Consider the following 27861-nt stretch of genomic DNA (forward strand, 5'->3'; position numbering starts at 1 on the left):
ATTATCCATATTGAAATTTGTTTGGAGAAAATATGACATTTTGTTAATGTATCTGAGCAGCCATGTTGGGTCAGGGTCTACTGCTATCTGACCAACCGTTGCTCAACCTATCTAGTGTGCTGCTGTGATTATTCTATGTGAAACTGCAGCAGCTAGCAAGTTAAAACAGATTATTTTTGTTTTTTTAATAGAATAATTCCCTGCAAAAGAAACACTCAAAAAGCATTTTAAAATAAAATGTACTTATCTTAATCCAGTGCCGGTTGAAACCCTGTTCTCAGTATAACTTTATAACTATATCACCCTGTGTGCCCCGTACTCAGTATAACTTTATAACTATATCACCCTGTGTGCCCCGTACTCAGTATAACTTTATAACTATATCACCCTGTGTGCCCCGTACTCAGTATAACTGTATAACTATTTCCCCCTGTGTGCCCCGTACTCAGTATAACTGTATAACTATATCACCCGGTGTGCCCCGTACTCAGTATAACTGTATAACTATATCACCCTGTGTGCCCCGTACTCAGTATAACTGTATAACTATATCACCCTGTGTGCCCCGTACTCAGTATAACTGTATAACTATTTCCCCCTGTGTGCCCCGTACTCAGTATAACTGTATAACTATATCACCCTGTGTGCCCCGTACTCAGTATAACTGTATAACTATTTCCCCCTGTGTGCCCCGTACTCAGTATAACTGTATAACTATATCACCCTGTGTGCCCCGTACTCAGTATAACTGTATAACTATTTCCCCCTGTGTGCCCCGTACTCAGTATAACTGTATAACTATATCACCCGGTGTGCCCCGTACTCAGTATAACTGTATAACTATTTCCCCCTGTGTGCCCCGTACTCAGTATAACTGTATAACTATATCACCCTGTGTGCCCCGTACTCAGTATAACTGTATAACTATATCACCCTGTGTGCCCCGTACTCAGTATAACTGTATAACTATTTCCCCCTGTATGCCCCGTACTCAGTATAACTGTATAACTATATCACCCGGTGTGCCCCGTACTCAGTATAACTGTATAACTATATCACCCTGTGTGCCCCGTACTCAGTATAACTGTATAACTATATCACCCTGTGTGCCCCGTACTCAGTATAACTGTATAACTATTTCCCCCTGTGTGCCCCGTACTCAGTATAACTGTATAACTATTTCCCCCTGTGTGCCCCGTACTCAGTATAACTGTATAACTATATCACCCGGTGTGCCCCGTACTCAGTATAACTGTATAACTATATCACCCTGTGTGCCCCGTACCTAGTATAACTGTATAACTATATCACCCTGTGTGCCCCGTACTCAGTATAACTGTATAACTATATCACCCTGTGTGCCCCGTACTCAGTATAACTGTATAACTATATCACCCTGTGTGCCCCGTACTCAGTATAACTGTATAACTATTTCCCCCTGTGTGCCCCGTACTCAGTATAACTGTATAACTATTTCCCCCTGTGTGCCCCGTACTCAGTATAACTGTATAACTATATCACCCGGTGTGCCCCGTACTCAGTATAACTGTATAACTATATCACCCTGTGTGCCCCGTACTCAGTATAACTGTATAACTATATCACCCTGTGTGCCCTGTACTCAGTATAACTGTATAACTATATCCCCCTGTTTGCCCTGTACTCAGTATAACTGTATAACTATATCACCCTGTGTGCCCCGTACTCAGTATAACTGTATAACTATTTCCCCCTGTGTGCCCCGTACTCAGTATAACTGTATAACTATATCACCCTGTGTGCCCCGTACTCAGTATAACTGTATAACTATATCACCCGGTGTGCCCCGTACTCAGTATAACTGTATAACTATATCACCCTGTGTGCCCCGTACTCAGTATAACTTTATAACTATATCCCCCTGTTTGCCCTGTACTCAGTATAACTGTATAACTATTTCCCCCTGTGTGCCCCGTACTCAGTATAACTGTATAACTATATCACCCTGTGTGCCCCGTACTCAGTATAACTGTATAACTATATCACCCTGTGTGCCCCGTACTCAGTATAACTGTATAACTATATCACCCTGTGTGCCCCGTACTCAGTATAACTGTATAACTATATCACCCTGTGTGCCCTGTACTCAGTATAACTGTATAACTATATCACCCTGTGTGCCCCGTACTCAGTATAACTGTATAACTATTTCCCCCTGTGTGCCCCGTACTCAGTATAACTGTATAACTATTTCCCCCTGTGTGCCCCGTACTCAGTATAACTGTATAACTATATCACCCTGTGTGCCCCGTACTCAGTATAACTGTATAACTATATCACCCTGTGCCCCATACTCAGTATAACCGTATAACTATATCACCCTGTGCCCCATACTCAGTATAACTGTATAACTATATCCCCCTGTGTGCCCTGTACTCAGTATAACCGTATAACTATATCACCCTGTGTGCCCCGTACTCAGTATAACTGTATAACTATATCACCCGGTGTGCCCCGTACTCAGTATAACTGTATAACTATTTCCCCCTGTGTGCCCCGTACTCAGTATAACTGTATAACTATATCACCCGGTGTGCCCCGTACTCAGTATAACTGTATAACTATATCACCCTGTGTGCCCCGTACTCAGTATAACTGTATAACTATATCACCCTGTGTGCCCTGTACTCAGTATAACTGTATAACTATATCCCCCTGTTTGCCCTGTACTCAGTATAACTTTATAACTATATCCCCCTGTTTGCCCTGTACTCAGTATAACTGTATAACTATTTCCCCCTGTGTGCCCCGTACTCAGTATAACTGTATAACTATATCACCCTGTGTGCCCCGTACTCAGTATAACTGTATAACTATATCACCCTGTGTGCCCCGTACTCAGTATAACTGTATAACTATATCACCCTGTGTGCCCCGTACTCAGTATAACTGTATAACTATTTCCCCCTGTGTGCCCCGTACTCAGTATAACTGTATAACTATATCACCCTGTGTGCCCCGTACTCAGTATAACTGTATAACTATTTCCCCCTGTGTGCCCCGTACTCAGTATAACTGTATAACTATATCACCCGTTGTGCCCCGTACTCAGTATAACTGTATAACTATTTCCCCCTGTGTGCCCCGTACTCAGTATAACTGTATAACTATATCACCCTGTGTGCCCCGTACTCAGTATAACTGTATAACTATTTCCCCCTGTGTGCCCCGTACTCAGTATAACTGTATAACTATATCACCCTGTGTGCCCCGTACTCAGTATAACTGTATAACTATATCACCCTGTGTGCCCCGTACTCAGTATAACTGTATAACTATTTCCCCCTGTGTGCCCCGTACTCAGTATAACTGTATAACTATATCACCCGGTGTGCCCCGTACTCAGTATAACTGTATAACTATATCACCCTGTGTGCCCCGTACTCATTATAACTGTATAACTATATCACCCTGTGTGCCCTGTACTCAGTATAACTGTATAACTATATCCCCCTGTTTGCCCTGTACTCAGTATAACTGTATAACTATATCACCCTGTGTGCCCCGTACTCAGTATAACTGTATAACTATTTCCCCCTGTGTGCCCCGTACTCAGTATAACTGTATAACTATATCACCCTGTGTGCCCCGTACTCAGTATAACTGTATAACTATATCACCCGGTGTGCCCCGTACTCAGTATAACTGTATAACTATATCACCCTGTGTGCCCCGTACTCAGTATAACTGTATAACTATATCACCCTGTGTGCCCCGTACTCAGTATAACTGTATAACTATTTCCCCCTGTGTGCCCTGTACTCAGTATAACTGTATAACTATTTCCCCCTGTGTGCCCCGTACTCAGTATAACTGTATAACTATATCACCCGGTGTGCCCCGTACTCAGTATAACTGTATAACTATATCACCCTGTGTGCCCCGTACTCAGTATAACTGTATAACTATATCACCCTGTGTGCCCTGTACTCAGTATAACTGTATAACTATATCCCCCTGTTTGCCCTGTACTCAGTATAACTGTATAACTATATCACCCTGTGTGCCCCGTACTCAGTATAACTGTATAACTATTTCCCCCTGTGTGCCCCGTACTCAGTATAACTGTATAACTATATCACCCTGTGTGCCCCGTACTCAGTATAACTGTATAACTATATCACCCGGTGTGCCCCGTACTCAGTATAACTGTATAACTATATCACCCTGTGTGCCCCGTACTCAGTATAACTTTATAACTATATCCCCCTGTTTGCCCTGTACTCAGTATAACTGTATAACTATTTCCCCCTGTGTGCCCCGTACTCAGTATAACTGTATAACTATATCACCCTGTGTGCCCCGTACTCAGTATAACTGTATAACTATATCACCCTGTGTGCCCCGTACTCAGTATAACTGTATAACTATATCACCCTGTGTGCCCCGTACTCAGTATAACTGTATAACTATATCACCCTGTGTGCCCTGTACTCAGTATAACTGTATAACTATATCACCCTGTGTGCCCCGTACTCAGTATAACTGTATAACTATTTCCCCCTGTGTGCCCCGTACTCAGTATAACTGTATAACTATTTCCCCCTGTGTGCCCCGTACTCAGTATAACTGTATAACTATATCACCCTGTGTGCCCCGTACTCAGTATAACTGTATAACTATATCACCCTGTGCCCCATACTCAGTATAACCGTATAACTATATCACCCTGTGCCCCATACTCAGTATAACTGTATAACTATATCCCCCTGTGTGCCCTGTACTCAGTATAACCGTATAACTATATCACCCTGTGTGCCCCGTACTCAGTATAACTGTATAACTATATCACCCGGTGTGCCCCGTACTCAGTATAACTGTATAACTATTTCCCCCTGTGTGCCTCGTACTCAGTATAACTGTATAACTATTTCCCCCTGTGTGCCCCGTACTCAGTATAACTGTATAACTATTTCCCCCTGTGTGCCCCGTACTCAGTATAACTGTATAACTATATCACCCTGTGTGCCCCGTACTCAGTATAACTGTATAACTATTTCCCCCTGTGTGCCCCGTACTCAGTATAACTGTATAACTATATCACCCGGTGTGCCCCGTACTCAGTATAACTGTATAACTATATCACCCTGTGTGCCCCGTACTCAGTATAACTGTATAACTATTTCCCCCTGTGTGCCCCGTACTCAGTATAACTGTATAACTATTTCCCCCTGTGTGCCCCGTACTCAGTATAACTGTATAACTATATCACCCTGTGTGCCCCGTACTCAGTATAACTGTATAACTATATCACCCTGTGTGCCCCGTACTCAGTATAACTGTATAACTATATCACCCTGTGTGCCCCGTACTCAGTATAACTGTATAACTATATCACCCTGTGTGCCCCGTACTCAGTATAACTGTATAACCAGTGGCGTACATACCAGGGTCGCAGGGGTCGCGGCTGCGACCGGGCCCGGCCCGCCAGGGGGCCCGGCCGCCCCTGCGACCCGGTATGTACGCTCTGGGCCAGCCTCTTCTCCTGGGGGCCCCAGGAGCCAGCCACCTCCGGGCCCCCCGAGGCTGGCCCTGCTTACACCCGGCGGGCAGTCAGGCTGGCCGGTGCGCGAGGGAGCACTCTCCCCTGAGTGCTTCCTCTTCAGCTCCCTCGCGCACCGCACTGATACCGGAGCCGGAAGATGACGTCATCTTCCGGCGCCGGTATCAGTACGCGGCGCGTGAGGGAGCTGAAGAGGAAGCACTCAGGGGAGAGTGCTCCCTCGCGCACCGGCCAGCCTGACTGCCCGCCCGCCTGACTGCCCGCCGGGTGACCGGCCTCCAAGGAGCCCAGCAGCACCACTGGACCCCAGGGAATCCCCTCAGCACTCCAAAAGGTAAGGAGGCTGGGGGGATTAAATTTAAAAAAAAAAATGCGTTAGTGTGTGTGTATTAGTGTTAGTGTGTGTGTGTGTGTGTGTGTATTATTGTTAGTGTGTGTGTGTGTATTAGTGTTAGTGTGTGTGTGTGTGTATTAGTGTTTGTGTGTGTGTGTGTTAGTGTTACTGTGAGTGTTTGTGTGTGTGTGTGTTAGTGTTACTGTGAGTGTTAGTGTGTGTGTGTATTAGTGTTACTTTGAGTGTTAGTGTGTGTGTTAGTGTTACTGTGAGTGTTAGTGTGTGTGTATTAGTGTTACTGTGAGTGTTAGTGTGTTTGTTAGTGTGAGTGTGTCTGCTAGTGAGTGTCAGTGAGTGTGTTACTGTGTGTGTCTGTTACTGAGTGTGTTACTGTGTGTGTCTGTTACTGAGTGTGTTTGTGTTAGTGAGTCTGATGTCTGTTAGTGAGTGTGTGTTTGTCAGTGAGAGTATGTTTTGTAAGTGAGTGTGTATGTATGTGTCGCTGAGTGTGTCTCTGTCAGTAAATGTGTGTGTCTGTTAGCTAGTGTGTATGCATCTGTTTGTGAGAGTGTGTGTGTGTCTTCAGCACTTACCTTTCTCCAGCGCCGGACTCCCTTGGCGCTGGGGATCCCTCCGCCGCTCAGCTCCGAATGCGCATGCACGGCAAGAGCCGTGCGCGCATTCAAACCGCCCATAGGAAAGCATTACTCAATGCTTTCCTATGGACGTTCAGTGTCTTAAAATCGCGGAAGCTCCTCTAGCGGCTGTCAGTGAGACAGCCACTAGAGGCTGGATTAACCCTCAGTGAAACATAGCAGTTTCTCTGAAACTGCTATGCTTTCAGCTGCAGGGTTAAAACTAGAGGGACCCGACACCCAGACCACTTAATTGAGCTGATGTGATCTGGGTGTCTGTAGTGGTCCTTTAAGTGTGTGTGCATCTGCATGCACTGGTGTACATACCGCGGTCGCAGCCCTGCAACCCCTGCGACCAGGTGCCCGCCGCCATGTGTTGCGGCCCCGGCCTGCGCAGAGTAAGTGTGCGGGGGGGAGGGGGCCACGGATCAATTTTTGCAACGGGGCCCCATAGGTCATGTGTACGCCACTGTGTATAACTATTTCCCCCTGTGTGCCCCGTACTCAGTATAACTGTATAACTATTTCCCCCTGTGTGCCCCGTACTCAGTATAACTGTATAACTATATCACCCTGTGTGCCCCGTACTCAGTATAACTGTATAACTATATCACCCTGTGTGCCCTGTACTCAGTATAACTGTATAACTATATCCCCCTGTTTGCCCTGTACTCAGTATAACTGTATAACTATATCACCCTCTGTGCCCCGTACTCAGTATAACTGTATAACTATTTCCCCCTGTGTGCCCCGTATTCAGTATAACTGTATAACTATATCACCCTGTGTGCCCCGTACTCAGTATAACTGTATAACTATATCACCCGGTGTGCCCCGTACTCAGTATAACTGTATAACTATATCACCCTGTGTGCCCCGTACTCAGTATAACTTTATAACTATATCCCTCTGTTTGCCCTGTACTCAGTATAACTGTATAACTATTTCCCCCTGTGTGCCCCGTACTCAGTATAACTGTATAACTATATCACCCTGTGTGCCCCGTACTCAGTATAACTGTATAACTATATCACCCTGTGTGCCCCGTACTCAGTATAACTGTATAACTATATCACCCGGTGTGCCCCGTACTCAGTATAACTGTATAACTATATCACCCTGTGTGCCCCGTACTCAGTATAACTGTATAACTATATCACCCTGTTTGCCCTGTACTCAGTATAACTGTATAACTATTTCCCCCTGTGTGCCCCGTACTCAGTATAACTGTATAACTATATCACCCTGTGTGCCCCGTACTCAGTATAACTGTATAACTATATCACCCTGTGTGCCCCGTACTCAGTATAACTGTATAACTATTTCCCCCTGTGTGCCCCGTACTCAGTATAACTGTATAACTATATCACCCTGTGTGCCCCGTACTCAGTATAACTGTATAACTATTTCCCCCTGTGTGCCCCGTACTCAGTATAACTGTATAACTATATCACCCGGTGTGCCCCGTACTCAGTATAACTGTATAACTATTTCCCCCTGTGTGCCCCGTACTCAGTATAACTGTATAACTATATCACCCTGTGTGCCCCGTACTCAGTATAACTGTATAACTATTTCCCCCTGTGTGCCCCGTACTCAGTATAACTGTATAACTATATCACCCTGTGTGCCCCGTACTCAGTATAACTGTATAACTATATCACCCTGTGTGCCCCGTACTCAGTATAACTGTATAACTATTTCCCCCTGTGTGCCCCGTACTCAGTATAACTGTATAACTATATCACCCGGTGTGCCCCGTACTCAGTATAACTGTATAACTATATCACCCTGTGTGCCCCGTACTCATTATAACTGTATAACTATATCACCCTGTGTGCCCTGTACTCAGTATAACTGTATAACTATATCCCCCTGTTTGCCCTGTACTCAGTATAACTGTATAACTATATCACCCTGTGTGCCCCGTACTCAGTATAACTGTATAACTATTTCCCCCTGTGTGCCCCGTACTCAGTATAACTGTATAACTATATCACCCTGTGTGCCCCGTACTCAGTATAACTGTATAACTATATCACCCGGTGTGCCCCGTACTCAGTATAACTGTATAACTATATCACCCTGTGTGCCCCGTACTCAGTATAACTGTATAACTATATCACCCTGTGTGCCCCGTACTCAGTATAACTGTATAACTATTTCCCCCTGTGTGCCCTGTACTCAGTATAACTGTATAACTATTTCCCCCTGTGTGCCCCGTACTCAGTATAACTGTATAACTATATCACCCGGTGTGCCCCGTACTCAGTATAACTGTATAACTATATCACCCTGTGTGCCCCGTACTCAGTATAACTGTATAACTATATCACCCTGTGTGCCCTGTACTCAGTATAACTGTATAACTATATCCCCCTGTTTGCCCTGTACTCAGTATAACTGTATAACTATATCACCCTGTGTGCCCCGTACTCAGTATAACTGTATAACTATTTCCCCCTGTGTGCCCCGTACTCAGTATAACTGTATAACTATATCACCCTGTGTGCCCCGTACTCAGTATAACTGTATAACTATATCACCCGGTGTGCCCCGTACTCAGTATAACTGTATAACTATATCACCCTGTGTGCCCCGTACTCAGTATAACTTTATAACTATATCCCCCTGTTTGCCCTGTACTCAGTATAACTGTATAACTATTTCCCCCTGTGTGCCCCGTACTCAGTATAACTGTATAACTATATCACCCTGTGTGCCCCGTACTCAGTATAACTGTATAACTATATCACCCTGTGTGCCCCGTACTCAGTATAACTGTATAACTATATCACCCTGTGTGCCCCGTACTCAGTATAACTGTATAACTATATCACCCTGTGTGCCCTGTACTCAGTATAACTGTATAACTATATCACCCTGTGTGCCCCGTACTCAGTATAACTGTATAACTATTTCCCCCTGTGTGCCCCGTACTCAGTATAACTGTATAACTATTTCCCCCTGTGTGCCCCGTACTCAGTATAACTGTATAACTATATCACCCTGTGTGCCCCGTACTCAGTATAACTGTATAACTATATCACCCTGTGCCCCATACTCAGTATAACCGTATAACTATATCACCCTGTGCCCCATACTCAGTATAACTGTATAACTATATCCCCCTGTGTGCCCTGTACTCAGTATAACCGTATAACTATATCACCCTGTGTGCCCCGTACTCAGTATAACTGTATAACTATATCACCCGGTGTGCCCCGTACTCAGTATAACTGTATAACTATTTCCCCCTGTGTGCCTCGTACTCAGTATAACTGTATAACTATTTCCCCCTGTGTGCCCCGTACTCAGTATAACTGTATAACTATTTCCCCCTGTGTGCCCCGTACTCAGTATAACTGTATAACTATATCACCCTGTGTGCCCCGTACTCAGTATAACTGTATAACTATTTCCCCCTGTGTGCCCCGTACTCAGTATAACTGTATAACTATATCACCCGGTGTGCCCCGTACTCAGTATAACTGTATAACTATATCACCCTGTGTGCCCCGTACTCAGTATAACTGTATAACTATTTCCCCCTGTGTGCCCCGTACTCAGTATAACTGTATAACTATTTCCCCCTGTGTGCCCCGTACTCAGTATAACTGTATAACTATATCACCCTGTGTGCCCCGTACTCAGTATAACTGTATAACTATATCACCCTGTGTGCCCCGTACTCAGTATAACTGTATAACTATATCACCCTGTGTGCCCCGTACTCAGTATAACTGTATAACTATATCACCCTGTGTGCCCCGTACTCAGTATAACTGTATAACCAGTGGCGTACATACCAGGGTCGCAGGGGTCGCGGCTGCGACCGGGCCCGGCCCGCCAGGGGGCCCGGCCGCCCCTGCGACCCGGTATGTACGCTCTGGGCCAGCCTCTTCTCCTGGGGGCCCCAGGAGCCAGCCACCTCCGGGCCCCCCGAGGCTGGCCCTGCTTACACCCGGCGGGCAGTCAGGCTGGCCGGTGCGCGAGGGAGCACTCTCCCCTGAGTGCTTCCTCTTCAGCTCCCTCGCGCACCGCACTGATACCGGAGCCGGAAGATGACGTCATCTTCCGGCGCCGGTATCAGTACGCGGCGCGTGAGGGAGCTGAAGAGGAAGCACTCAGGGGAGAGTGCTCCCTCGCGCACCGGCCAGCCTGACTGCCCGCCCGCCTGACTGCCCGCCGGGTGACCGGCCTCCAAGGAGCCCAGCAGCACCACTGGACCCCAGGGAATCCCCTCAGCACTCCAAAAGGTAAGGAGGCTGGGGGGATTAAATTTAAAAAAAAAAATGCGTTAGTGTGTGTGTATTAGTGTTAGTGTGTGTGTGTGTGTGTGTGTATTATTGTTAGTGTGTGTGTGTGTATTAGTGTTAGTGTGTGTGTGTGTGTATTAGTGTTTGTGTGTGTGTGTGTTAGTGTTACTGTGAGTGTTTGTGTGTGTGTGTGTTAGTGTTACTGTGAGTGTTAGTGTGTGTGTGTATTAGTGTTACTTTGAGTGTTAGTGTGTGTGTTAGTGTTACTGTGAGTGTTAGTGTGTGTGTATTAGTGTTACTGTGAGTGTTAGTGTGTTTGTTAGTGTGAGTGTGTCTGCTAGTGAGTGTCAGTGAGTGTGTTACTGTGTGTGTCTGTTACTGAGTGTGTTACTGTGTGTGTCTGTTACTGAGTGTGTTTGTGTTAGTGAGTCTGATGTCTGTTAGTGAGTGTGTGTTTGTCAGTGAGAGTATGTTTTGTAAGTGAGTGTGTATGTATGTCTGTCGCTGAGTGTGTCTCTGTCAGTAAATGTGTGTGTCTGTTAGCTAGTGTGTATGCATCTGTTTGTGAGAGTGTGTGTGTGTCTTCAGCACTTACCTTTCTCCAGCGCCGGACTCCCTTGGCGCTGGGGATCCCTCCGCCGCTCAGCTCCGAATGCGCATGCACGGCAAGAGCCGTGCGCGCATTCAAACCGCCCATAGGAAAGCATTACTCAATGCTTTCCTATGGACGTTCAGTGTCTTAAAATCGCGGAAGCTCCTCTAGCGGCTGTCAGTGAGACAGCCACTAGAGGCTGGATTAACCCTCAGTGAAACATAGCAGTTTCTCTGAAACTGCTATGCTTTCAGCTGCAGGGTTAAAACTAGAGGGACCCGACACCCAGACCACTTAATTGAGCTGATGTGATCTGGGTGTCTGTAGTGGTCCTTTAAGTGTGTGTGCATCTGCATGCACTGGTGTACATACCGCGGTCGCAGCCCTGCAACCCCTGCGACCAGGTGCCCGCCGCCATGTGTTGCGGCCCCGGCCTGCGCAGAGTAAGTGTGCGGGGGGGAGGGGGCCACGGATCAATTTTTGCAACGGGGCCCCATAGGTCATGTGTACGCCACTGTGTATAACTATTTCCCCCTGTGTGCCCCGTACTCAGTATAACTGTATAACTATTTCCCCCTGTGTGCCCCGTACTCAGTATAACTGTATAACTATATCACCCTGTGTGCCCCGTACTCAGTATAACTGTATAACTATATCACCCTGTGTGCCCTGTACTCAGTATAACTGTATAACTATATCCCCCTGTTTGCCCTGTACTCAGTATAACTGTATAACTATATCACCCTCTGTGCCCCGTACTCAGTATAACTGTATAACTATTTCCCCCTGTGTGCCCCGTATTCAGTATAACTGTATAACTATATCACCCTGTGTGCCCCGTACTCAGTATAACTGTATAACTATATCACCCGGTGTGCCCCGTACTCAGTATAACTGTATAACTATATCACCCTGTGTGCCCCGTACTCAGTATAACTTTATAACTATATCCCTCTGTTTGCCCTGTACTCAGTATAACTGTATAACTATTTCCCCCTGTGTGCCCCGTACTCAGTATAACTGTATAACTATATCACCCTGTGTGCCCCGTACTCAGTATAACTGTATAACTATATCACCCTGTGTGCCCCGTACTCAGTATAACTGTATAACTATATCACCCGGTGTGCCCCGTACTCAGTATAACTGTATAACTATATCACCCTGTGTGCCCCGTACTCAGTATAACTGTATAACTATATCACCCTGTTTGCCCTGTACTCAGTATAACTGTATAACTATTTCCCCCTGTGTGCCCCGTACTCAGTATAACTGTATAACTATATCACCCTGTGTGCCCCGTACTCAGTATAACTGTATAACTATATCACCCTGTTTGCCCTGTACTCAGTATAACTGTATAACTATATCACCCTGTGTGCCCCGTACTCAGTATAACTGTATAACTATATCACCCTGTGTGCCCCGTACTCAGTATAACTGTATAACTATATCACCCTGTGTGCCCCGTACTCAGTATAACTGTATAACTATATCACTCTGTGTGCCCTGTACTCAGTATAACTGTATAACTATATCACCCTGTGTGCCCTGTACTCAGTATAACTGTATAACTATATCACCCTGTAGGCCCTGTACTCAGTATAACTGTATAACTATATCACCCTGTGTGCCCTGTACTCAGTATAACCGTATAACTATATCACCCTGTGTGCCACGTACTCAGTATAACTGTATAACTATATCACCCTGTGCCCCGTACTCAGTATAACTGTATAACTATATCACCCTGTGCCCCATACTCAGTATAACTGTATAACTATATCCCCCTGTGTTCCCTGTACTCAGTATAACTTTATAACTATATCCCCCTGTGTGCCCTGTACTCAGTATAACTGTATAACTATATCCCCCTGTGTGCCCTGTACTCAGTATAACTGTATAACTATATCACCCTGTGTGCCCTGTACTCAGTATAACCGTATAACTATATCACCCTGTGTGCCCTGTACTCAGTATAACTTTATAACTATATCCCCCTGTGTGCCCTGTACTCAGTATAACTGTATAACTATATCACCCTGTGTGCCCCGTACTCAGTATAACTGTATAACTATATCACCCTGTGTGCCCTGTACTCAGTATAACCGTATAACTATATCACCCTGTGTGCCCTGTACTCAGTATACCTTTATAACTATATCCCCCTGTGTGCCCTGTACTCAGTATAACTTTATAACTATATCCCCCTGTGTGTCCTGTACTCAGTATAACTGTATAACTATATCACCCTGTGTGCCCCGTACTCAGTATAACGTATAACTATATCACCCTGTGCCCCATACTCAGTATAACTGTATAACTATATCCCCCTGTGTGCCCTGTACTCAGTATAACCGTATAACTATATCACCCTGTGTGCCCCGTACTCAGTATAACTGTATAACTATATAACCCCGTGCCCCGTACTCAGTATAACTGTATAACTATATCACCCTGTGCCCCATACTCAGCATAACTGTATAACTATATCCCCCTGTGTGCCCTGTACTCAGTATAACTTTATAACTATATCCCCCTGTGTGCCCTGTACTCAGTATAACTGTATAACTATATCCCCCTGTGTGCCCTGTACTCAGTATAACTTTATAACTATATCCCCCTGTGTGCCCTGTACTCAGTATAACTGTATAACTATATCCCCCTGTGTGCCCTGTACTCAGTATAACCGTATAACTATATCCCCCTGTGTGCCCTGTACTCAGTATAACTTTATAACTATATCCCCCTGTGTGCCCTGTACTCAGTATAACTGTATAACTATATCCCCCTGTGTGCCCTGTACTCAGTATAACTGTATAACTATATCACCCTGTGTGCCCTGTACTCAGTATAACTATATAACTATATCACCCTGTGTGCCCCGTACTCAGTATAACCGTATAACTATATCACCCTGTGCCCCATACTCAGTATAACTGTATAACTATATCACCCTGTGTGCCCCGTACTCAGTATAACTGTATAACTATATCACCCTGTGTGCCCCGTACTCAGTATAACCGTATAACTATATCCCCCTGTGTGCCCTGTACTCAGTATAACTGTATAACTATATCCCCCTGTGTGCCCTGTACTCAGTATAACTGTATAACTATATCCCCCTGTGTGCCCTGTACTCAGTATAACTGTATAACTATATCACCCTGTGTGCCCTGTACTCAGTATAACTATATAACTATATCACCCTGTGTGCCCCGTACTCAGTATAACCGTATAACTATATCACCCTGTGCCCCATACTCAGTATAACTGTATAACTATATCACCCTGTGTGCCCCGTACTCAGTATAACTGTATAACTATATCACCCTGTGTGCCCCGTACTCAGTATAACTGTATAACTATATCACCCTGTGCCCCATACTCAGTATAACTGTATAACTATATCACCCTGTGCCCCATACTCAGTATAACTGTATAACTATATCACCCTGTGCCCCATACTCAGTATAACTGTATAACTATATCACCCTGTGTGCCCTGTACTCCGTATAACCGTATAACTATATCACCCTGTGTGCCCCGTACTCAGTATAACTGTATAACTATATCACCCTGTGCCCCATACTCAGTATAACTGTATAACTATATCACCCTGTGCCCCATACTCAGTATAACTGTATAACTATATCACCCTGTGTGCCCTGTACTCAGTATAACTGTATAACTATATCACCCTGTGTGCCCCATACTCAGTATAACTGTATAACTATATCACCCTGTGTGCCCTGTACTCCGTATAACCGTATAACTATATCACCCTGTGTGCCCCGTACTCAGTATAACTGTATAACTATATCACCCTGTGCCCCATACTCAGTATAACTGTATAACTATATCACCCTGTGCCCCATACTCAGTATAACTGTATAACTATATCACCCTGTGTGCCCTGTACTCAGTATAACTGTATAACTATATCACCCTGTGTGCCCCGTACTCAGTATAACTGTATAACTATATCACCCTGTGCCCCATGCTCAGTATAACTGTATAACTATATCACCCTGTGCCCTGTACTCAGTATAACTGTATAACTATATCACCCTGTGTGCCCTGTACTCAGTATAACTGTATAACTATATCACCCTGTGTGCCCCGTACTCAGTATAACCGTATAACTATATCACCCTGTGTGCCCCGTACTCAGTATAACTGTATAACTATATCACCCTGTGTGCCCCGTACTCAGTATAACTGTATAACTATATCACCCTGTGTGCCCCGTACTCAGTATAACTGTATAACTATATCACCCTGTGTGCCCCGTACTCAGTATAACGGTATAACTATATCACCCTGTGTGCCCCGTACTCAGTATAACTGTATAACTATTTCCCCCTGTGTGCCCCGTACTCAGTATAACTGTATAACTATATCACCCTGTGTGCGCCGTACTCAGTATAACTGTATAACTATATCACCCTGTGTGCCCCGTACTCAGTATAACTGTATAACTATATCACCCTGTGTGCCCCGTACTCAGTATAACTGTATAACTATATCACCCTGTGCCCCATACTCAGTATAACTGTATAACTATATCACCCTGTGCCCCATACTCAGTATAACTGTATAACTATATCACCCTGTGCCCCATACTCAGTATAACTGTATAACTATATCACCCTGTGTGCCCTGTACTCCGTATAACCGTATAACTATATCACCCTGTGTGCCCCGTACTCAGTATAACTGTATAACTATATCACCCTGTGCCCCATACTCAGTATAACTGTATAACTATATCACCCTGTGCCCCATACTCAGTATAACTGTATAACTATATCACCCTGTGTGCCCTGTACTCAGTATAACTGTATAACTATATCACCCTGTGTGCCCCATACTCAGTATAACTGTATAACTATATCACCCTGTGTGCCCTGTACTCCGTATAACCGTATAACTATATCACCCTGTGTGCCCCGTACTCAGTATAACTGTATAACTATATCACCCTGTGCCCCATACTCAGTATAACTGTATAACTATATCACCCTGTGCCCCATACTCAGTATAACTGTATAACTATATCACCCTGTGTGCCCTGTACTCAGTATAACTGTATAACTATATCACCCTGTGTGCCCCGTACTCAGTATAACTGTATAACTATATCACCCTGTGTGCCCCGTACTCAGTATAACTGTATAACTATTTCCCCCTGTGTGCCCCGTACTCAGTATAACTGTATAACTATATCACCCTGTGCCCCATACTCAGTATAACTGTATAACTATATCACCCTGTGCCCCATACTCAGTATAACTGTATAACTATATCACCCTGTGCCCTGTACTCAGTATAACTGTATAACTATATCACCCTGTGTGCCCTGTACTCAGTATAACTGTATAACTATATCACCCTGTGTGCCCCGTACTCAGTATAACCGTATAACTATATCACCCTGTGTGCCCCGTACTCAGTATAACTGTATAACTATATCACCCTGTGTGCCCCGTACTCAGTATAACTGTATAACTATATCACCCTGTGTGCCCCGTACTCAGTATAACTGTATAACTATATCACCCTGTGTGCCCCGTACTCAGTATAACTGTATAACTATATCACCCTGTGTGCCCCGTACTCAGTATAACTGTATAACTATTTCCCCCTGTGTGCCCCGTACTCAGTATAACTGTATAACTATATCACCCTGTGTGCGCCGTACTCAGTATAACTGTATAACTATATCACCCTGTGTGCCCTGTACTCAGTATAACTGTATAACTATATCACCCTGTGTGCCCCGTACTCAGTATAACTGTATAATTATATCACCCTGTGCCCCGTACTCAGTATAACTGTATAACTATATCACCCTGTGTGCCCCGTACTCAGTATAACCGTATAACTATATCACCCTGTGTGCCCCGTACTCAGTATAACTGTATAACTATATCACTCTGTGTGCCCCGTACTCAGTATAACCGTATAACTATATCACCCTGTGTGCCCCGTACTCAGTATAACTGTATAACTATATCACCCTGTGTGCCCCGTACTCAGTATAACTGTATAACTATATCACCCGGTGTGCCCCGTACTCAGTATAACTGTATAACTATATCACCCTGTGTGCCCCGTACTCAGTATAACCGTATAACTATATCACCCTGTGTGCCCCGTACTCAGTATAACTGTATAACTATTTCCCCCTGTGTGCCCCGTACTCAGTATAACTGTATAACTATATCACCCTGTGTGCCCTGTACTCAGTATAACTGTATAACTATATCACCCTGTGTGCCCCGTACTCAGTATAACTGTATAACTATATCACCCTGTGCCCCGTACTCAGTATAACTGTATAACTATATCACCCTGTGTGCCCCGTACTCAGTATAACCGTATAACTATATCACCCTGTGTGCCCCGTACTCAGTATAACTGTATAACTATATCACTCTGTGCCCCGTACTCAGTATAACCGTATAACTATATCACCCTGTGTGCCCCGTACTCAGTATAACTGTATAACTATATCACCCTGTGTGCCCCGTACTCAGTATAACTGTATAACTATATCACCCGGTGTGCCCCGTACTCAGTATAACTGTATAACTATATCACCCTGTGTGCCCCGTACTCAGTATAACTGTATAACTATTTCCCCCTGTGTGCCCCGTACTCAGTATAACTGTATAACTATATCACCCTGTGTGCCCCGTACTCAGTATAACTGTATAACTATATCACCCTGTGTGCCCTGTACTCAGTATAACTGTATAACTATATCACCCTGTGCCCCGTACTCAGTATAACTGTATAACTATATCACCCTGTGTGCCCTGTACTCAGTATAACTGTATAACTATATCACCCTGTGCCCCGTACTCAGTTCACCCTGTTTTCCACCCCTTATTCAGAATAACTGTATAACTATTTCCCCAAGTAATTACAATGTAAAAAAGAAAATCCAGCGCTCTCCCTTATCCACTAAACAGCAACTTCTGTGCTGACAGATTTTGTTAGTTTTTGAAAAACACCTAATCTAGGCAAAAAATAATGGGGGTTTAGTTACATTATATGATCATACATTGCATAAGCCTGCCACAACGTCAATGTACCCCATCATGGCAGGTCCTACTCTAACAGCCTAATGTCTGCTTTATGAGCTACCTACTTGGGGAAAAAAATCATCTGGAGTTCTCTGCAGTACAAGGCTAAATAGGGCAACATTGTAGCACAAATCGTCATAACCAGTTATACAATATAATATATTGAGTTTATTATGGTGGGTTTGCGGTGCAGGTGCATATACTACATTCCCATAGGCAGGATTTGTTTCTGTACAGGGCACCTAGTTTTGGATAAAGTTTAGGTTTAAGTTTTTCTATGTGGAGGCCAAAAGATAGATTGGGGTCTAACAGCATACCCAAGTATTTGAAAGAGTGGACTGCGGTCAGTGTGCCATTTGAATTTGTTTTGATGGATAGGTGGGAGTTGTGTAGTTTGTGTAATTTAGGTACTGTTCCAAAGATCATTGTGACAGTTTTGTCAGTGCCCTGTACTCATTATACCTGTATAACCCCTTCCCCCACATGCCCAGGACACAGTAGGCATAGGTGACCCCTCTCTGTGCCCTGTACTTAGTATAACCCCTTCCTCCACATGCCCAGGACACAGTAGGTATAGGTAACCCCTCTCTGTGCCCTGTACTTAGTATAACTGTATAACCCCTTCCTCCACATGCCCAGGACACAGTAGGCATAGGTGACCCCTCTCTGTGCCCTGTACTCAGTATAAAGTTATAACTCTTCGCTCTGTACTCAGTATAACTGTATAACCCCTTCCCCCACATGCCCAGGACACAGTAGTTATAGGTGACCCCTCTCTGTGCCCTGTACTTAGTATAACTGTATAACCCCTTCCTCCACATGCCCAGGACACAGTAGGTATAGGTACCCCTCTCTGTGCCCTGTACTTAGTATAACTGTATAACCCCTTCCCCCACATGCCCAGGACACAGTAGGCATATTTGACCCCTCTCTGTGCCCTGTACTCAGTATAAAGTTATAACTCTTAGCTCTGTGCCCTGTACTCAGTATAAAGTTATAACTCTTAGCTCTGTGCCCTGTACTCACTATAACTGTATAACCCCTTCCCCCACATGCCCAGAACACAGTAGATATAGGTGACCCCTCTCTGTGCCCTGTACTCAGTATAAAGTTATAACTCTTAGCTCTGTGCCCTGTACTCAGTATAAAGTTATAACTCTTAGCTCTGTGCCCTGTACTCAGTATAAAGTTATAACTCTTAGCTCTGTGCCCTGTACTCAGTATAAAGTTATAACTCTTAGCTCTGTGCCCTGTACTTAGGATAACTGTATAACTCCTTCCCCCACATGCCCAGGACACAGTAGGTATAAGTGTATATCTGTGCCCTGTACTCAGTATAAATGTATAACTCTTAGCTCTGTGCCCTGTACTCAGTATAAAGTTATAACTCTTAGCTCTGTGCCTGTTACTGTAGCTCTCCTTACCCAGGTCATTCAGCAGCTGTTTTGCTAGCAGTCTGCAACTTGCATCCACATGTTCAGGATTCAGTGTCTCAGAGCTAGCAAGCTCTCTCTCTCTCTCTCTCTCTCTCTCTCTCTCTCTCTCTCTCTCTCTCTCTCTCTCTCTCTCTCTCTCTCTCTCTCTCTCTCTCTCTCTCTCTCTCTCTCTCTCTCTCTCTCTCTTCCTCTTCCTCCTCTTCCTCTTTCTCTCCCTCCCACTTCTCTTTTCACTTCCTTTTTCCTTTTCCGCTTTCTCACTCGTCTGTTTGTTGCTGCTGTCTGTTCACATACTATGTGTGTTTATTGTAATTTCCTTGTTGGTATCCCCCTCTTTGTCTTGTCTTCCTTATGACTTTGTTTTGGGTTGTCTGGCATTCCTTGTTTTCCATTTTTTTTTTTTTTTTTTAATTCTCTAACCTGCAACACTCTTTGCCCTCTGTTGCTCTCATCAGCAAATGGCATCTGGATTGAGAGCTGCTGTGGAGATCCTATAATAGGAATGTGTAACTGTATTCATATCAAGCAGCTCAGTCTGACTTGGAGAAATAGATACATGTTATTATTAACCTAGTGAGCTCTGCTGTAGTGTACTGTTTAGGCAACCGTCACCAGATGCTGTGAACTTACTCCCCCATAATACTCTTACAGCCATAATGCTGGCAAAGCATCAGTGGATATGTAGTCCACAACAACTAGAGCGCCGAAGGTTGACTACCCCTGTATGTGCTCAACTGAAAGGCGTATTGTAGAGGTTATGTTCCGAATAATATATGGGTTTAATTGCCCCGGTTAGAGAGCAGCTGACAAAAACATACAAAAAGGATTAAAAATTAAAGTACGTGGGTGCCGGGCCTGACCACTGAGCCGAGAGGATGCAGAAAAGAGGTGCTCCTGCTCCTACAGGCATATCTCCCGGGTTATGAGCCTACAAAGTACCTCAATCTCCTCACACAAGCACCTAACGGAAAGGCGAAACCGGGGGATACCTGCAGATACCAAACATGTAGCATAATAGGCAGGAACCACTGAAGCACTCCTCAAGGCCTACCAGCACGATCGGCGCGGGGGAGACAGCCGCTCCCCTGTCGCCTTCAACGGCTACAATCCTGATTGTGGGATCTCGTTCCCCCTTCATGGACCGGTGGGGGTCATCCCGGTCCCAGGTGGCCCCTCCAGAGGCTGTGGCAGCTGCAAGCTGACTTTAATATGGCAGAGAACACACCCAGGCCACCTGATACCACAAAGGAGACCAACATTTCCTGCATTTGAAGCGTTCTGGAAGAAACTCGATGACCGAATGAGTATCAGACAGTCCTGATTTGGGCATCCTGTCCCATGCTGTATAGTTTCTGTGGATGCCAGAGTTTGCTCTAAAGGTGGCTGTCAGTCCAGTCTGATGTACCACCTTTTCAGGCAGAAATGCCATTTTCTTGTAGATTTGCCTGCTGCATTACTAGCAAGTCCTGTTGACACATATTACCTTGAGTCTGTATTTATAATTCCGATGTTGGTTATGAACCCCTAAAGCATGCTGTAGGGGTTATGGTTATATAAGTCCCCATCTAACAGTAAGAAACTTTTTTTCAAATGGTTTGTCACTCACCTCCTACTTCCACATTAGTGACATAAACTCCTGAACTCTGTCCAAACTGAGAGAAAGTTCATTTTGGTTTGGATGTTGTAAGTGACCTCATTATTACCTTTTCTGATGTTGTTTCTTAAGCTTCTTGAAGTGGGATGCTTCTCACTTTAATTGTTACTGGCATTTATATATCGTCAACGTATTCCTCAGCACAATATTTACAATATTAAAAAGAGGGAATAAAAAATGGTACAAACCCGATATGATGAGGATCCTGCTCAAATGTTGTAAAGTTATAATTTTACTCAAGACACAAAGCAATTATAATTCTGGACTCTTTCTTTACTTTCTTACAACGAGAAATGGTAATTCAAGAGGCCTAAACTAAAGAGAAAAAGGTGATAGGGTACATTATGAGCCAGCCAATCATAATGTCCCAGAGGCTATAAATGCCTTATTGTAGACTTGGAGATTGTCCAAGCTACAATTTCTCAGAATTTGGGCCAATTGGGTTGAATTCTCAATCTCCGAGCGGAAATTTTCTATAAAAAAAAACTACTTTTTGGTACTGAAATTCCGTAAGTGGAAATTCAGGAGTCCAGAAAAATGTTCTGTTTTTGAGGAAAATGCAGAGGTGAATTTTTTGGCTGTGCTGTTTACCTAATTCTCTCCAATAACTACCTCTTTCTTTGACATCACAGGCAGGAACAGTTAACTTCGTAACACAAATAGAATCTTACTCATCGCCTTCAAACAATAACCCATGAGAACAGGAAGACGACCGCAATCTTCATAAAACAATATGCTAACGCAAATAAATCAGGCTAGGGAATAAAAAGATTGTAACATCTTGAGATGGCTTCACAAATATTAACACTATGCAGAGCAAGTGGAGACCAATCAAAATTAGAACACATCAAAATATACAGTGTATCTAGCAATTGGATACAAAAGATATTATGAGACACTTTCAGACCTATCTTCTGTTATTTAAGACACCCCACTAATTGGCACTACTGATTGGTATTACTTATACAGAACCAGTCTAGCTATCAGTCTAGTAGTGTATGGCACATCTTCCCTACTTCCTTTCATTGGCCAGGAGCTCCCACCAGTGCAAGACTCAAACTTGCTGAACATTCCTGGCCTTGCCGATTGGCAAGAATGTACCATTTATACCATCCAAAATTAAAAAAAATAAAAATAAACCTCACACAACAAATCAATTTAATTTTCACATCTCTACCAACTGCCGAGGCCAGCCGCCATGTACTTTTTACTTATAGGTGTAGGAAATTTAATAATAGAGTCTTGTTCTCATAGGAACACTATGGGCACCATAACAACTTGATTAAAATAAAATTGTTATTGTGTAAGGAGGTCCCCGTGGGCTTTTTAGCGGAACAGTTCTGCTTCAGTGAGAGCAGGCTGCTTCGGCAGTGCCCCCTGCATGGACCTGAAGGATGGAGGCTGGCAATTTGGGTGTCATCAGTGCCTTGGGTCGCGTTACTTGTAATGCCCCCTAAGTGCCCCACCCATTCCATCTGGATTCCATACACCCAATTCACGGGACAGATCTCACTGTGGCAGCCTGCACATTTCTGGAACACACACTGGCCAAGGTTTCCTAAATGGAACTTTAGAACTTATCTCGGAATATTATCTCACAAGGTTCATGGTTTTAACAGGAACAAAATTAAATTCACATGGAGCATTGACAGGGGAATAATCATACCTCCCAGATATAGCAAATAGTGAGATGTAATCCTATGTTTTTGGACAGGTATATTTTGTATGTTGGGGGTCTCGAGGGAAAGAAGGAATTCTTTGTAAATAAAGATAAAGCCCACCAGTTAGAAGGACCTCATTGAGAACCTGTTCACAAGACACCGAATGGCAGTGACATTCTGATTGGTCACTTTCCCCTTAATATGCAAAGTAATTCCTGCGAAAGACCTTTGCTTACTTTCTACAATTCTACGACAAGTTACAAATGTCTCTCATAGCTATTTATTCCATCCCTGTTATTAAAGCCATGTGTTAGTAGACCGTACTGGGGGAATTACAAAAAGACCATAATGTATTTGGCTTAAAGCCATGTCAGGAGCCGCTCCCTTCCTTGTTTGTTACACGGGTCATTTCGCTCACTGCCCCCCTCCCCTTATATCCTCACAAGGGATCTTGTGTCTATATCTAATTTCCTTTGATTACAGCAGTTCTAAAACAGCTCTCCCCCTCTGTCTTCCAATTATCCAAAATGTGTTTTTCCTCTGAATCTGCCCTGTTTATGCGCTACGTGAATGGATGGACTAGATTTTGATAGAACCCTCAAATAGAATGCTACATCACCCAGTTAAATGCAAACACAAATACAAGACATACAATGCAGTAACACAGTCACACACATTCACTTTTCCGATTGTGTAAACATGCTGCATTTGTGCCAATAAAAATTGTGCCTGTGTTATCCTCACTAAGTCTCGACTAGTGTAAGGGGAGTGGGCTACAATCACTGCTGTAATCACTGCTATACTAATGCTGAGGCAGCTAAACCGTAGAAAGGATTTGACGTGACGGAGAGACCCTGCTCTGGTCCGGAGCTCTGTAACAGATACAATTGCAAATTATGCATTTAATTAATATGCACCCCTGACCGTCTCTCTTGCATACATCACCCACCCCTCTCCTTACCTGAATTGGCTGCTCCCAGTGTTAGTTTTACACAGGAATGTAGGTTTGGTGGGGGAGTACGAATTGTTTCAGAAGAATCCCCCTTAGAATGTCCCCTCGTATCTCTTCCTTCCTGGTACAGAAGGCCAGTCAGTTTCCTCCCGTACACTGAGCATGGATCTCTGTACCAAGAGATCTCCAGAAAGAGATGGCAGGATCGGGTAGGGGCAGTCGATGGGTTTTTTTAGGAGCTTACAGGGTACATTGTAACTGGGCACCATGTACTGAGATGGCACACAGCGCCAGTTTCACTACCGGAATTTGGTGCTTGCTTAGCCTGTCCCTCCCTGTTGCACACCTTGATTTTGTAATAAGTTCTGTTTAGGTTAGGGGGACGGCAGTTACACCAACAGATGTAAGAGAATGATATGGCGACTGAAGAATGACAAGGCTCTAAATAGCTGGCCCTTTTGGCCCCGTGTAAAAAAAAAAACATTGCTCATGCTGCTTTCCCACCAAAGGCTAGGCGAACACATTATGAGAAATTCAGCCCGCAACATCTAGGGAAATGTGGACAGCGTAGCTTATATTATGAAGCTCTAACAAAATCCACACAAAAAAGCTTCACAGCAATAATACTCCCAGCAATATGTCATTCAACTACAATAAATGTGTTTAGAAATCAGTCTGTGTCTTTTCTTAGTTACATTTTACTATTAGTAGGTCTCCTCACTCCCTTTTAGAATGTATGCTCGTTTTAACAGAGCCCTTAACGCCCACTGTTCCTGTGCGTCCAACTCGTCCAGTTTGCAAACACTTGTCTGTTAGTCCACCTATTGTACAGCGCTGAGGAATTTGTTGGCGCTTTATAGTAAATAATAGTAACCTAAAATTTCTCAGGATAGTCCCGCCCCCTCACACGCCTAAAATGAAAGTGTCCCTGTTTGTCCGTTTGAAATGTTGGGAGGTATGCAACAAGGTCGATGAGACTGGCAGTATAGAAGCTGCATACATGGCAGCCAGATGCCAATCGTGGGGTACAGAAATAGAGGAGAGGCCACAGCAGATTGTCTAGATTGTTAGTGGTGGATAGTCGACTGCAATGAGAAGAGATAAGAACACTACTGGGCTAACACAGGCCATGAGGGAGTGTGAGATAAGGCACTGTGGCTCAGGACACCCTGAGGGGCCTGCTTAAAGGACCACTCTAGTGCCAGGAAAACATACTCGTTTTCCTGGCAGTAGAGTGCCCTGAGGGTGCCCCCACCCTCAGGGACCCCCTCCCGCCCGGCTCTGGAAAGGGGAAAGGGGTAAAAACTTACCTTTTTCCAGCGGTGGGCGGAGAGCTCTCCTCCTCTGATCCTCCTCTTCTCCTCCCCGTCGGCTGAATGCGCACGCGCGGCAAGAGCTGCGCGCGCATTCAGCCGGTCACATAGGAAAGCATTCATAATGCTTTCCTATGGACGCTTGCGTGCTCTCACTGTGATTTTCACAGTGAGAATCACGCAAGCGCCTCTAGCGGCTGTCAGTGAGACAGCCACTAGAGGATTAGGGGGAAGGCTTAACCCATTCACAAACATAGCAGTTTCTCTGAAACTGCTATGTTTATGAAAAAATGGGTTAACCCTAGATGGACCTGGCACCCAGACCACTTCATTAAGCTGAAGTGGTCTGGGTGCCTAGAGTGGTCCTTTAAGCTATAACAGCATGTTTGAATGAAATTGGGGCAGTTACCTTTTAGGGACGAGAGAGAATAAAGTAACAATTGTAGGTTTCAAATGTTTTTAACACATATTACCAACCTTACATCACAATCTTTATTAAAAAAAACAACGACAACATTCAAAGCAGTCTTTGATTGCAATATTAAATGTCAGGAGGAAGTGTGCACCCCCGTTGCTTTTCACACCTATTAGAGCCACAAACCCACAATTAAGATGTATATATAACCAAATAATAATAGCGTGTGTTTCTACACCGTAAGCTGCAATATGGAACATTGATTATAATGCTACGTGACACAAAAATAAAAAAAGGTTCATATACTAAGAAATTTACCACTACGGGCTCTTAGAGCTAATATTGCATCTGCAGGGCAATTATTGCATTTTGTCTCTTCTTCCAGGCTTTATGTCACCAAATTAAAAAACGAGAGGGTTATACCTTTCTGGTTTATGCACATCTTGTCGTTAGACTTATCTTATAGATACCAACAGGAGCAGGACTTGTGGAAATAGGCAGAGGCAGAAGAGTCAGACTAGATTATCACTACTTCCTCTAAAATTATGACTGCAAGGGCCTTTGCTAGCCCAGCACTGTATGGGTTTGTGCTTGGGGTGATGGCCCATAATGTTAGACTGGTTGCACAGCTCCCAACAGTCCCGCTTTCGTCAGAATAGTCCCAATTTTGGGGGTCCTGTCATGTTGTCCTGATTTAGTTCCCTGGTGTCCTGCATCCAGGGATTCCAGGAAACTGTCCTCGGGTATCATGGCGAGAGCTACCCGAGGACAGTGTGTGCAGCTGTGCAGTGTGCACTAGGACATGAAGAGACCACTCCAGCACCGCTCTGTTAATGGTCCTGCAAGCGGTGGGGCGGCTAAGGCTGTCTGTCACTCTGGCATGCTTGACGCCAGTGGGTAGGCAAGCCATTCCCTCGTGCTGCCCATTATGATTGTCAACAGTGACACAAATGGGCTCTTAGCAGGATCACCCACCAGTCCCAATTACATACCTAACAATGGTGGGAGGTATGTGGTTAAGGAAATCTCTGATCTCCCCAGCAAACCCATGTCTCCTTTAGGAAAAGGGAAGCCCATTAATTTATCTAAACTAGCCAGGATAGTTAAGAATGAGAGCCCATGGGGGTGGAACATGACCGACGATCGGATCAGACGTGTCTCGTCTGAGCTCCTGCATCAGAACCATAATATCAGTGCTAACTGCGAACCGAAAGCAGCTACAGCCCTAATTTGAGGCTCAAAACACTCACCAGCAGACGGTAAACATGGGGGTACCCCTCAAGTTCCCAGCCGGAATCAAAGTAACCCGATTGAGGTCTGCGGCATAGGAAAGCTTGAGCTGGGGTGAGATGGCCGCTCTCTTAGTTCTCCAACCGACGCTCTGCTGGGTCCCCCACCCTCTGGACCGGCGGGGGTCAGCCTGGTCCCCACGGCCGACCGCCGCTATACACAGCTGCGCTCCAACACCCATAATGCAGAGAATCGCGGCCTGGACGGTGTACCCCAATATGGCTGCCGACCAACTGCCTCGTGCACAAAGTGTTGCAGAAACTGGGCAACACTGCAGGGCTGATGCAACAAAAGCTCCTGGAACAAGCATCCTGCCCACCTGGCGGCACTTAAAGCATTAGCTGCCGAAAATGAGTGAAAAGGAGGCGAGAGATGAGCGGGACCCCCCCGGATGCTCGTCCCACGATAACTCTACAACCCCACACGACGGGCCCATCCAAGCTGAAGACCACCGGAGATGCACTCCCGGAGCACCGGCCACTACCGCTGAGGATCCAACACCTTAGGCGGCGATCGACCACCGAGATCCAAAGCCGGCCCCTGCAGGGGAAGACTTCGCCTCCCACGTGAGTGACCAGGTACAAGGCCAAGAGGTGCGGGCCTTCATGACAGCCCGGGGCTTTGGGGAGGGACTGCCTGAAAACTGCCTCCGGTCCTCACACCACCCCCTGAGCCTGATACCGA

The 27861-nt window shown here is 44.9% G+C and overlaps 1 protein-coding gene across 2 annotated transcripts in view; it reads right to left on the bottom strand.

Moving 5' to 3' along the window:
* Nucleotides 1-19975, bottom strand: part of IL27RA (interleukin 27 receptor subunit alpha) — a 52605-nt gene extending 32630 nt beyond the window's left edge. For both annotated transcript variants that reach the window (XM_063449609.1, XM_063449612.1), the window contains exon 1: nt 19881-19975. In XM_063449609.1, the coding sequence (XP_063305679.1) occupies nt 19881-19889 (9 nt within the window). In that variant the 5' untranslated portion in view covers nt 19890-19975. The remainder of the gene's footprint in view (nt 1-19880) is intronic.
* Nucleotides 19976-27861: the final 7886 nt, after the last annotated feature.

The sequence above is a fragment of the Pelobates fuscus genome, chromosome 3 (genome assembly GCF_036172605.1).
Source record: "Pelobates fuscus isolate aPelFus1 chromosome 3, aPelFus1.pri, whole genome shotgun sequence".
Taxonomy (NCBI): Eukaryota; Metazoa; Chordata; class Amphibia; order Anura; family Pelobatidae; genus Pelobates; species Pelobates fuscus.